The 12,847-nt window shown below is 40.5% G+C and overlaps 1 protein-coding gene across 2 annotated transcripts in view; it reads right to left on the reverse strand.

Moving 5' to 3' along the window:
* The window catches only part of dpyda.1 (dihydropyrimidine dehydrogenase a, tandem duplicate 1), a 153,162-nt gene that overhangs the window by 93,561 nt on the left and 46,754 nt on the right, over positions 1–12,847 (reverse strand). The window contains exons 4-8 of one of the 2 annotated variants that reach the window (XM_017473660.3): positions 10,131–10,218; positions 8,590–8,751; positions 1,535–1,731; positions 919–1,000; positions 37–124 (exon numbers count right to left, since the gene is read on the reverse strand). In XM_017473660.3, coding sequence (XP_017329149.1) covers positions 37–124; positions 919–1,000; positions 1,535–1,731; positions 8,590–8,751; positions 10,131–10,218 — 617 coding nt within the window. Of the gene's footprint in view, positions 1–36; positions 125–362; positions 663–918; positions 1,001–1,534; positions 1,732–8,589; positions 8,752–10,130; positions 10,219–12,847 lie in introns of those variants that run through there. The other variant, XM_053682147.1, reaches the window with a different exon arrangement.

The following is a 12,847-nucleotide window of genomic DNA, read 5'->3' on the forward strand; positions in this document are numbered from 1 at the left end:
AGAAGAGAAGTAGTGCAAAAAATGTGATAGACTGACCAATTCCAATGAAGACAGCTTTGTATCCCTGCTCTTTCAGTGACTGAAGTGTCATTCCATCTTGGCCTAGTCCTTTCCCGCAGACGATCTGATGGAGAAAGGGGTCAGTGCACAGCAAATATTGAGAATAAAAACTGGGTCTTCTTAGGTTAGACAGAGGCTAATAAAGGTGCTAGTAGCATATTTGGTCATATCTGTATGTCTGGAACTAGAGGGTATGTTTGTAACTCCTTACAAACCAGTCAATATGACTACGAGACAACCTTGAAGCGCAGAAGGTCTGTTTCTCCCTCCCCTTGACTTTTTACTGGAATGGCGGGCATGCAAATTTGTTATCTGGTTGCCCCCGTCCCGCCTCGCCTGCCTTTGAGCAACTTGGAGAGAAAAAGCGTTTCCTGTGCGAGATGAATGCTGAGCAGGTGTGCAGGAGGAAGAGGACTATCGATTGCCCTTTCTCACCACAGTGGCATTCAGGGAACAGACAGACAAGCAACCCAGCGCCCAGACCTGCACAGACTGCCGCCTGCCTTCCTAATGCAGCTTTTAATTGTTCTTTATTAATGCGGCTGACATTTGGGCTGCTGATCCTCCCTGAGACCTGTCACCTTCCGTAGCCTCTGATGTGACTAGGAAAGAGGGGAGGAAGGGAGAGAAGAAGAAAGAGAAGATAGAGAAAGTGGGGAGGAGAGAGAAAGAAAGGAAATGGAGGAAAGAAGGACGAAAAAGTGTGAGTTGACGTGTATGAGAGAGACAGCGTGTGCGTTTGTGTGTGTGTGTGTGTGTGTGTGTGTGTGTGTGTGTGTGTGCGCATGAGAGAGAAAAAGGGAAAAGAGAGAGACAAGATATTCAGAGGTGTGTTAGAGGTGAGATGTTGCTCATTACCTTCACTCCCAGGTCTTTCATCAAGTCCAGCTCAAACTGCACCACCTCATAGGGCAGGCGGAACTGAGGGATTTCTGAAGAGCTGGGGAAAAATGAGAAAGTCAAAAAAAAAAAAAAAAATAAGAGAGGAAAGGAAATAAGGAGAACGAAAAAGGGAAGCAGCAAAAGAAAAGCTCGAGAGAAAAAGAATGTTAGTGGTAGAAGATTAAAAAATAGAGCGCACACACACACACACACAAAAAGAAATCCCTTTCAGCACACAGGACATTTTCCTCTGTTATTCCATTTGATGTTTCAGAGCTCTGGAATCTCATATTGCTGTCAAACTACAGCCCCTCATTGTAATTCCCAGCAGCTACTGAACCTCTAAATCTGAGACAGATATGCGCAGGAGTTACACTAACCGTCAACAGGATGGTTGGCGGGAAGAACATGAGAGTAATTGATAATCCTGTTCCTTCTCAGCATTTAAAAGATGAATATTCCCAATTACGAAGGCCATTCATGAATTATTCTGACCTTATGAGCATTCTCCATATCGATCATGCCGATTCTGCACCAGATCGGTAACAGACTACGAATGCAGAATCTCAGCTCAGAATTTTTTTTTACCCACCTCAGTCCACCGGTATACTTCTCCTTCTCAAAAATGGTGATGTTACTGTAACCGAGACGGGCGAGGAACGAGGCGCAGCTGATGCTGGCGGGGCCGCAGCCGATCAGAGCGATCTTCGAGTGGTAGCTCTCAGGCATCTGCTCAGGAGGAGGAAGGTCAGGTATCCTCACCTGAGGAATGCCCATCTTACTGAACACCTGCAAACACAACACACGCACAAACCCATGCATTTACACAAAGCTACAGAGCCAAACGTTTGGACACAGCTGCTAAAAGCAGTTTTGTTTTCTTTTTACTATTTTCTACTATTTTAGAATAATAATGATGGCATTAAGAGATACAGAATTATGCAGTGACCAAGAAATGTGTTAAACAAATCAATACGACTTCATTTTTTTTAATTCTTAACAGTATAACTGATTTGCGCACACACATCGTCTCAAGCAGATCCATGAGAGAGGCTTTTTAATAAATCAATGCATTTGGATTCAGAAATACATTTATACATGGGCATTAACTCCTATTTTTTTACAGTCCCCTCAGAAACTATTAGAACAGCAGGGCCAATTCTTTTTTTTTTTTTTTTTTTGCTGTAGAATGAATACATTGTGGGTTTGAGTTCAAAAGATGAATATGAGAAGAGAGTTTAGAATTTCAGCTTCTATTTCCTGGTATTCATATGCAGATGTGTTAAATGACACAGAACATAGCACCTTTTGTATCCGACTACCCAATCTGCAAGTGAGCAAAAATATTGGAACGTGTAACGGATAGTTGTTCCTTGTTCCCAGGTGTGTCCTGTTAGATAGATTATTTAAACATTAAATAACCCTGAACAGCTACTCTTGTTTTTAGCCAACACAACGATTTGGAATGTCCTGTAAAAGAAAGAAACCACCGGTGTACTGAGCAACAGACACTGAACTGGTCAGCAAAGTAAAATAACAACAGTTGATGACAGAAACATTGTGAGAGCTGTGAAGAAAAACCCAAAAACAATAGTCAATGACATCACCAACAACCTCCACAGGTTAGGGGTCACAGTTCGCCATTTGAAAAAAGCTTCAAGAGCAGAAATATAGAGGCCATGCCACATGATAGGGATAAATTCATACATTTAAAATCAGTATGCTGAAGTTATATATTTCTGTAAAGTGCTTCAGGAAAATGTCCATTGTTAAAAGCGCTATACAAATAAAACTGAATTGAATTCAAGATGCAAACCATTCATTAGAAGTATGAATTAGAAAGCCAGGATGGAATTCGCAAAGAAATACATATGAGCCACAAGAAATATGAGCCACAAATGTTCTGGAACCAAGATTAACCTCTATCAAAGTAATGGAAAGGCCAAAGTGTGGAGAAAGAAAGAATCTGTTCATGGTCCAAAACATACAAGTTCATCTGTGAAACATGGTGGCAGAAGTCTCATGGCTTGGGCTTGCATGGCTGCTTCTGGAACAGGCTCACTAATCTTTATTGATGATGTAACTCATGATGGTAACAAGAGAATTCAGAAGTTTACAGGAACATTTTCTCTGCCAATTTACAAAGAAATGCATCTAAATTATTCGAGAGTAACTTTATCAAGTTATAAAACGGAACATGAACGGAGAACCCCCCCCACCCCATCCCCAAAACAAACAATAAGTGAAAGAGTCTGTGATGAAAGCCTGGAAAAGCATCACAAAAGAAGAAACTAACAATTTGGGGACGTCAGTGAGCCACAGGCTTCATGCAGTTATTGCAAGCAAGGGATATGCAACCAAATATTAAGTGTTACTTTAATTTACAATACATCAAGACTTACCTGTTCCTATACTTTTGCTCGCCTAAAACTCAGGTGGTCTGATACAAAAAGGTTCTAGGTTTTATGTTGTTTAATACATGTAGATGTAAATACCAGGAAATAAAAGCTGAACTCCTAAACTCTCGTCTGATATCCATCTTTCGATCTCAAACCCAAATGTCTTTGGTGTATAGCACAAACAAATGAATTGGCCTTGGTGCTCCAATAGTTACGGAGAGGACTGTATTCGTCTTAGCAACACATTTAAACCTTTAGCTGAAATGTCTATAAGACAACTAAAAATATATTTCATCTAGTGTGTCTCCTTTTTTGACTGGTAAGTATACGTTTCGCATCTTACACCATAATGTTCAACATAATATATAATAACACTGTAATGCTGTTTTTAAAAAAAAAAAATAATTATGCATAAAATCGCAAACTGGATTCAGGAAACAGCATGACTGAGGTATCCAGGAAACAAAACTGTGATGATGTCTGAACATTTGCCTGTGTGGTGTTTTGCTTTCAAAAGAAAAGTACTTAGAGCCAGCATGACATTTGTGCATTTCATTTTGCTGCTGTCTCACTGTATGAGCAGAACTATAGAAGTAGGGGGGGAAAAATCGTTTATTCCATGAGTAACCATATGAAGACATCAAATGATGATAGCTAAGGAGATACAGAAAGAATAAGGCAAGTTATCCAAACAGGCCTTAATGAGAAGCCTGTAGCGCTATACCCATTAACAATCGTAAAATGAGAAGGCTAGCACTTTGTCTTCTTAATAAGATTATCAAGATCCATACATACAGGCTTGCATTGTTAATACAATATTATGCCTGAGCAGGCAACATTATAGGTGATATTAATTTAGTTATTCATGAATCTCATGAACTGTGAAGCCCCAAATTGCTGCATGACAATGCATTTCTAATAATCCCTGAGAGCGGTTTAGAGGCCCTTCCTGTTATTGCTGCTGCTATGAAACAAACAATCCATCAATTCAAAACACAATCTCAGTTTTATAATTCTCCTCATCATCTAATTGAAACAATGGACTGCAAACAGCACCTGACAAGCTGTGTGGAATAGGCTCAAGGGCTCCAAGTGCAAGCAGAGCTGATAATAATGACTTCCTCAGATCTATGTACTTCACTAAGTATGTTTCTGCAGTAGGAAATAGCATGTATATCCTCATCTTCAGCTACATCGCTCCTAATTCCCAATTCTTACTACACATCAACAGCAGTACTGACAGCCACCTACAGAAGAGAGATCTATAGAGGAGGGTGGTATTTGTGGACAGACAGTGACACCAGGACAGACAGATATAAACAGACCAAGACAGACACACCAAGAGAGACAAACAGACAGGCAGGCAGACAGACAGACAGACAGAGACAGAACAGGACAGACAGAGAAAGACTGACTAGGAAAGACAGACTGACAAAGACAGACACAGAGAGATGGGAAGACAAAAACATACACAATGACAGACAGACAGATAGAAAGACACAGATACAAAACGACAGACAGACAGACCAAGAAAGACACACCAAGAGAGAAAAACAGACAGGCAGGCAGACAGACAAAGACAGAAAAAAACTGACCAGAAGAGACAGACAGAGAGAGACAAACATGACAGACAAGGACAGACAGATACAGATAAAAACAGACACAGACAGGCAGAGAGAACAGAACATATGGAACAGGACAGATGGACAGAGACAGACCAAGAGAGACAGACAGAGACTGGAAGACAGAAAAATATACCAGGACAGACAGACAGACCAAGACAGAAAAACACAAAAAGACAGACAGACACAACCAGACCAAGACAAACAGACAGACTGACCAGAAGAGACAGGCAGAAAACATACAAGAAAAGACAGACACATTCATACAGACACAAATAGACAGACAGACAGACAGACAGACCAGGACAGACAGAGAGAGTTGGGTAGACAAAAACATTCACCATGACAGACAGACACAGACAAACCAAGACCAACAGACAGGCAGACACAAGTAATAATCTAGTCGAGACAATTCACTACAAAGATTTTTCACTAAAACCATGTGTGAAATGAACTCTCAGAACTGAACTCTTAAATTGCCTAACGCTACTGACCTTTACTAAAACTCACATTTTGCATAAAAATTCAAACATTTCCTGACATTTGTGGCTGAATTTATGGCGGCCAATCTGATGTAAAAACCAGTAGAAAACTGTGTTAAGAGCTTTGCTCTGAGAGAGGTAATAATAATAATAGTAGTAATAATAATAACAACAATAATACTATAATAATAATTACAACTATTTTGTAAAGCACCTATAAAAGTTGCTTCTCAAAGTGCTTTACAGCAAAACAAACACAGCATGAGGCAAAACACAGAAAAAAAAATTAACAAATCAAATAGAAATATACGAAACAATGAGCTAAATTTTATTTTTATTTTTTTAAGAATTATTAATGACTACATATTACAAGAAAAACTCAGAAGTCAAGCAAAGGCTATCCTAAAGTAAAATGTTTCATGACGAGATTTTAAATCACCTCGTGACTGTGCTTCCCTAATCTCACCCGGGAGAGAATTCCATGGTTTAGGGGTACAGGACGAGAAAGCCATGTCTCCCATGGAGCGAAGACGTGTATGAGGAACAGCTAAAAGACCAGACTGAAAGGAACAGAAAGTACGATCTGGTAAGTACAAAGTTAAGAGCTCAGCCAAATACTGAGGAGCCAGACCATGCAATGCTTTATACGTCAGCATAAGGATTTAAAAATCAACTCGGTACCCGACACCGAGCCAGCACGAGGACTCTAAAATAAGGACTATGTGATCACATACCCTTGTACGAGTCAGGATCCTAGCTGCCGTATTCTGCAGATATTACAGTTTACTGAGTGTGGATTTAGAGACTCCAATGAGAAGAGCATTATAGTAGTCGATGCGAGAAAAAACAAACGTGTTAATCAGCCTTTCAGCAATAGAAATGAACTCGTGTAAGCGTGCGATAATTCTGAGATAGAAAAAGGAAGTTTTGACAGTGTTCTGCACATGAGGGTCAAATGTCAGACTGGCATCAACAGCCATGGATACATCGTTCGAGACACGGGCGAGAGATGAAGAGAGGCTGCCTCAAAGCCGGCTAACGCGCTCAGCCACTTGCACACAGAAAGGTTGTACGCTGCTCACAACTGAAAGGATGCATTGACTTTATCTTTGACTGCAGCCATGCTAGAGGAACTACAGTTGAAAAGAGCTGGGCAGTGATAGCCCTCTTCCTGGTGTTATCTAATTATCAGCTTGATAACCAGCCTGACCTCTCACATTTAAGGAGAGAGGAGCTGCCACCTAGAAGGAGATGTCTAATAAGTCATGGCAGGGGTGGGTGGCAGGAGAGAGGGCGCTTTCGTAATTGTGCCTTTTATTCTTTAGGCAGTAATGAAACTGTACAGGCCAAAGTCTCTTTCTTTTTTTTAATCAGCTCAAATGGTGCCTGATAGGTGGGAGTGTCAGTTCATGAAGGTTGGGGCATACCGAGCTGCCATCAACTTAGTCAACTCATCAACTTATTAAAAAATATATGGCAGTGTGAACAACTCATTAAGAAAGAAAAAAAAACCTCTCAGCTAAACTGCAGCTCTACGGAAAGAGAGTTTAGCCTTATCATACTGCTATAATGCATCAATAGATAATCGTGAGCAAATATTATGATATTACACTACAAACTCTGCTTTTTTTTGGCACGGTTGGATAACCAAATTGGTTTTTGTGGATGTTTTTTTTTTTTTTTTTTTTTTAACTATGTTTGCTTAAACACCAGTTGTCCAAATGGGGAATCGGTGTGAATGAGCCAGTGTGCCCTACTGATTACAATTACACCAAGATCACAAAGAAAATGCAGACAAGGGAAATTTCACATTTCTCCAACAGGTCAAAAAATCCACCAGATTTCATACTGATATGTATATGAATCATAATTTATTAATTTCCTTAAATGAATCTAGGATATTGTCTGTCTTATTGAAATCCTTTGAGCCTGTTACTTCCTTCTATAGATAATTCGTTAGGAGCAGGTAAAGCCTCCTTAGCAGCAACCCTACAGGATGGTGGGTCAAAGACAGAGATCTAAACCCACCCACAGTATCGCTGACATTTTCATTTAATTAGCAGTTACCATGGAACTAAATAAAGCCCACTATGACAATGACAAGAACAGATACCCTGATTATCTCAGAGCTGCATCATGGTAGAGGACACCTGTAGTTCCAATCATTATTCCACGGGAGAAAACAAGGCGACAGATGATCAAACAAATTCGACATACAACAGTTTAAAAACCTCAAGGTTTACAATAAAAGCTGTCATTGCTGATAACAGTCACAACACACAAGGAACAGCCAATGACAGTAAGCAAATCTCTGTGGAAATCTATTTACGGTAGACCAAAGCGCCTTAGCTGCGCTGCTTTAAAGTGAAGCCCCCCTCCCTGTGCCGCCCTGCTCGTTTTCTTTTTTTTTTTTTTTTTGTTCCTTCCTTCTAAACATTAAATGGAGATCTGACGGTAAATCTTCTGTTTTAAACATGAAAGATCCCCCTTGCTCGGTTTAGCTTCTTAATGCCAGCATCTTAATAAAGCCATCAGTATTGGCCATGACGTCTGGTGTGTGAAGAGCTGTTTTCCTTGGGCGCCTAGTTTCTCGGTCTGTTTTTATAATAGGGGGATTTGATGTTTATCACAGAAGAGGACTCAGCTGCTGAGAAAAGGCACAGGAAAAATTACAACTGTTATGGTAGATGGTGACAGTCACCGTGCACCCGAGCTTCTGTTGCGGCCATAACAAAGGGCTGAGAGGCCCCATTAATACAGCACGCGTAGATCGTGCTGTCGCTCCATCATGGCTTATGTGAGCTAAACAGAGCGGGGAGAAGTTACTGCTTGTCCAACGCTGAGCTACTGCAGAAGCCGGCTGTAAAATACGCTCTAAGGCAGAAAACAGGAGCATAACTGGCATCCGTACGCTTTGAAGAATCAATCTCTCACTGCTGTTGAAAGTTACTACCTTACAGTACACAGAAATATTGTTTCTCACATTGAATAAAAAAAAAATCATGTTCACTTATTTGAAATGCTAAACTCTGGCCTGTTGCATTGGGATCTGAGACCAGTTAGGAATATGAAAAGCACTTCATTGTTTTATGAAGATATTACGTGCACACATTGAAAAATTAGATTATTATTTTTTTTGCCTACCTCAACAGCAAACTGCTGCAGTCCTCCAATGTTGATGGGCCCTTCCTCCGAGGCGTAGAGGTTACAGCCACCCACACACAGGTCTGAGGTGGGACACACCATCCCACATGTCAGGCCCAGCGGGTTGTCTGACAGGATCGCCCTCGCTGCCCCGTAATAGTTCTACAGAATAAGCAGATGAACACTCGTTCAGAACAAACACACCAACCTAGGTCTGTGAAAACACTGCATGCCGTGAAATCATCAACAATGCTGCATTGTCAGTAGAGGATTTCTTATACAGTAGAGGAACAGCAACTACAGTGTTCAGACATATTAAAAGGTAGCAAAATAAAGAAATAGCACTACCCTTAGACGGCCTTGAATCAAAGCTGACTAAAATGTGTTTTTGAAATTTGACAAAATGCATTGAAAGGCACCAAGCTTTACTGAATAACAGTGGGTTCCAGGTGGCATTTAGCAAGAGCATTTTCCAAGGGCTATTTCATGTTCATTATATAAGTTGATCTTGAGCTTTAATGGTTGACTGATGGCTAAATGTGCAGTGCGAAGCCAGTAAGAGACCTGAAACGCTGCAGTTCTGAAAAGATTGTGAAGGTCAAGTGTGCGAACGACAAACCATTTTGTTCAAAGCTTTAGCGGCATTTCATTAAAAAAAATTAAATAAATAAATAAATAAATAAATAAATAAAAACTTTATTAAAGCCTACAGTTGAACCTAGGGGGTTCGTCTGCTTTCTGTAAATTTTCTAAAATGTCAAATGTCCCTCTTTGCCAGAATAAAAATATTTTAAATAAATATTTATCCGTCTAATAATGAAAAAGTTCAACACAGATATTCCTACACTGCCGAAATCATCAAGGTTAGCTGAAGAAATAGGATGAAATCCTTTCACACCTTTCGCTTTCTTTTAAATAATGAAATTCAAGATATGAAAAAATAGAAGGGTAATAATTTATTAATTTTGTTATTAAACAGAAACAGTCTTGGGGCTATTTGGGATTTAATATGACAATTAAAATAAAAGTAGAAACCCTTAAGCGATGTAATGTTAAATTAGTACATTCACAGTTCTGTAAAACTTTTGTCAATTTGAAGCCACTCTTCTGACACTTGAATGGTGAAATGAGACAGTGTGTGTGTGTGTGTGTGTGTCTGTGTGTGTGTGTGTGTGTGTGTGTAACCAATTCTTAATCCCAATCCCACCCTATCTCCCACACTTACTCTTTTGATTAGTACACACCCATAATAATTCCCCAAATATAAACAAATCCGGATGAAGCAGGTACTGATGATGAATGAATAAACCGTGTAAGCAGGCTTCTGCATCCGATACACTTTATGTTAATAAATGTGGCCTTTCTTTGTTGCGCACAAGAATAAAAACTGACTCCAACATTATTGCTGTGTCCCGCAATCCTGGTGCGCACCTCTAAACTCAGTTCCGCTTCAGGTTATTTTATTATTGAGGACTGCTGTGGAGAAAACAGCAGGCACTTAGTTATTTGTAGAATATAAAATACAAAAACCCACTGATTACCTTGTTAGAGATGCTGGTGATAAAAGCCTTGATGTCGAGATTAGTGGGGCAGCTCTTCTGACAAGGTGCATCTGCACACCTAAGACATCTGTCAGCAAACAGAAAGCAGAGAGCATATAGGTTGTGACTATTCTGTGTGCTGTACATCACAATAGCTTTATTTAGTGTTAAAACCCCAAAAAACGTCCTGGTCTACTCGGACTATGAAGAGGACACTAGGTCAGCACCATGAGGAGATACCGGCACGATCGAGCCGCTTAATGCGTCAGGTTGGCCGTTACTTTAATATACAGCCACGCTGCTTGAGAAAAGAAAATGTCCAGCTCCATCTCCTGGGGAATCATCTGACGGCGAATGTATACGGGAGCTCAACATCGGCATATTGTTGACAATGACAAACAGGTCTGCAATGATAAATACAATAATTTGGAGAGGGATAATTAAATATTCATGGCCGATCAGAATGGATGTTTTGCCTGTGGTCGTAAGCGTGTGTGACAGGAGGCGTGCGGCAGGGAGAGCCCCATTCCTGCTGTTGGCATGCACTCATTAGTTTACACATTTAAAAACACACACAGCTGTTTGACTCAGTACACTAATGATTTCAGATGATGTAGCACCAATTTGGAACAGAGCGTTCTCCTTTAGGGTGAGCAGTCAGGAAGGAGAGAGAGAGAGAGAGAGAGAGAGAGAGATCATGCTGAAGAAAGGATTTATAGACTGATAGAGAGAAAAAGCAAAAAAGCGGGGGGGGCGGGGGATAAGGGGTAAGCATATGCAAAGAAAGAGGAGGAGCAAAACCTGTTCCGTCAGATTGTGGACACACACACACACACGCGCGCGCACACGCACACACATGCAACACAAAAGCATACACTACAGCTGGCTGGCTGTAATAATCTCCCGATGCTGGGAGCTCAGTGCAGGTTAAAGTGCACAAGGCTGCCATTAATACCACTTATCACAGTGACAGCAGGGTAATTACCACAGTGCTGTGGCCAGGTAGAGAAAAGCGGGGACAGGAGTCGCCGCCGCACAGCATCACGCACCACCATCGCTATGTTTTATTAAACCTGGGTGGTTGATCATCAAGTGACATTAGTGTTGATCCATTTTCCTTATTTGACAATAAATTATCCTTGGCCTCTGGCATAATGGATATTGCAGCAGTGTTTTCCTGCGAGAAAGCTTGAGCCATGCTGAGTCTCCGCCGAGGAGCACACACGCTGTTAAAGTAAGAAAGCTGGGCTCTGAGGACGCTGGCTAGTGTCAGGCCTCTTATCTCCTCCAGCATGATTAATACGGAGGGTACACACTGAGCAGCTTGGGGAAGATATAGAGCCATAACCGCATAAATATTTCTCTCTCTCTCTCTCTCTCTCTCTCTCTCTCACCAACAGTCAGTTATAAAGCTTGTCTCATGTTGAACAAGTGCATTATTCAAAATTTGTTGAAACTGGACCACTGTAGTGCATCACGCATAATACTGATGACCTTAAAATGAAATTTTGTATCGTTCAGAGCTGGAGTGTGTGAAGCCATTCCCAAGCAGGTCAATGGTACAAAAACATTCATAAAGATGAGATCTCAGAGATTGAAATGAAAATGTGTGGGGGCACCTTCAGTTGATTCGTGGGCTTTTTGGCTCTCTTTAAAAAAAAAAAAAGACGAAGAAGAAAAACAAAAAAATAGCCTGGAATAAACAAAGCAAGTGCAAAAAACAGAAGAGGAAAAAACTAGAGACATCAAAATAAAAATAACTATTACACAATGGCCATGGAGAAGAGTCCCATTCCTATTGACTCTCTTCTTCTTTGTCTCAAGGTAACATTAAATCTACTGGGTATAGACACATTTTAGGTCCTTACCTATCTCCCATGGCCAGTAGCCCAAGTGCTTAGCAAATGTCAACAGAAAATAATGTGCACACAAAGGCAATCTTATTTGTTCAAGAATTGCTCTAGGTCACAGCAATTGAAGCCGGCACGGCGAGCCGCACTCCAGAAAAGAGCGTCTCACTGCGGAGTGCATTAGCTAGAGCACCTCTGCTTTGTGCTCTAAAATGCAGTCAAATAGCTCGATGTACACATGCTTTTTCAATGCATTCAAACAATCATGCAATAAGCACTGCGGAATATGAAGGAGCTGTTGATTAGCCGAGCACTACAAGCTGATTTTTCCTTTGCCTTCTTTCAGGCTCTCTTCCCGCTCTTTTCATATTTTGGCTTGACTAATAATCAAAGGCTTTGATTGCTTTGTGCAATGAGTGGAGGTTGTACAGGCACTCATTGTGCACAGGTAGCTCATTTATTATTCACTGTTTCTATTAAGGCAAAGGAGTTTGCAATAGAAAGCAGAATTCAACGTGACAAAATCCAGCCATAGAGATGCTGCAACTGTAATGATTGCTAATTTTTATGAATCTGCTGTCTCCACAAGTAGTCGGGTCTATTCGTTCTTCGTTTGAGAAACTAATTATTTTATTCATATTCTTTGGGAAATGGAATCCCCTTATACTTAAAAGAGGTTCACGGGATGAAAAAAGTGTGTCCTAACTGGATGCACACCTAAAGGCACAATCACACACATTGTGTAATGTTTAATAATGCTGCTTGAAAGAGACTTGTATAATATTTGCCCTTGTTATACAATCATGGACATGATAACTGGATCGAATTCAATGTTGAATAAACTCTAGTTAAATATACATTATAACC

Source organism: Ictalurus punctatus, chromosome 1 (assembly GCF_001660625.3).
Source record: "Ictalurus punctatus breed USDA103 chromosome 1, Coco_2.0, whole genome shotgun sequence".
Lineage (NCBI taxonomy): Eukaryota > Metazoa > Chordata > Actinopteri > Siluriformes > Ictaluridae > Ictalurus > Ictalurus punctatus.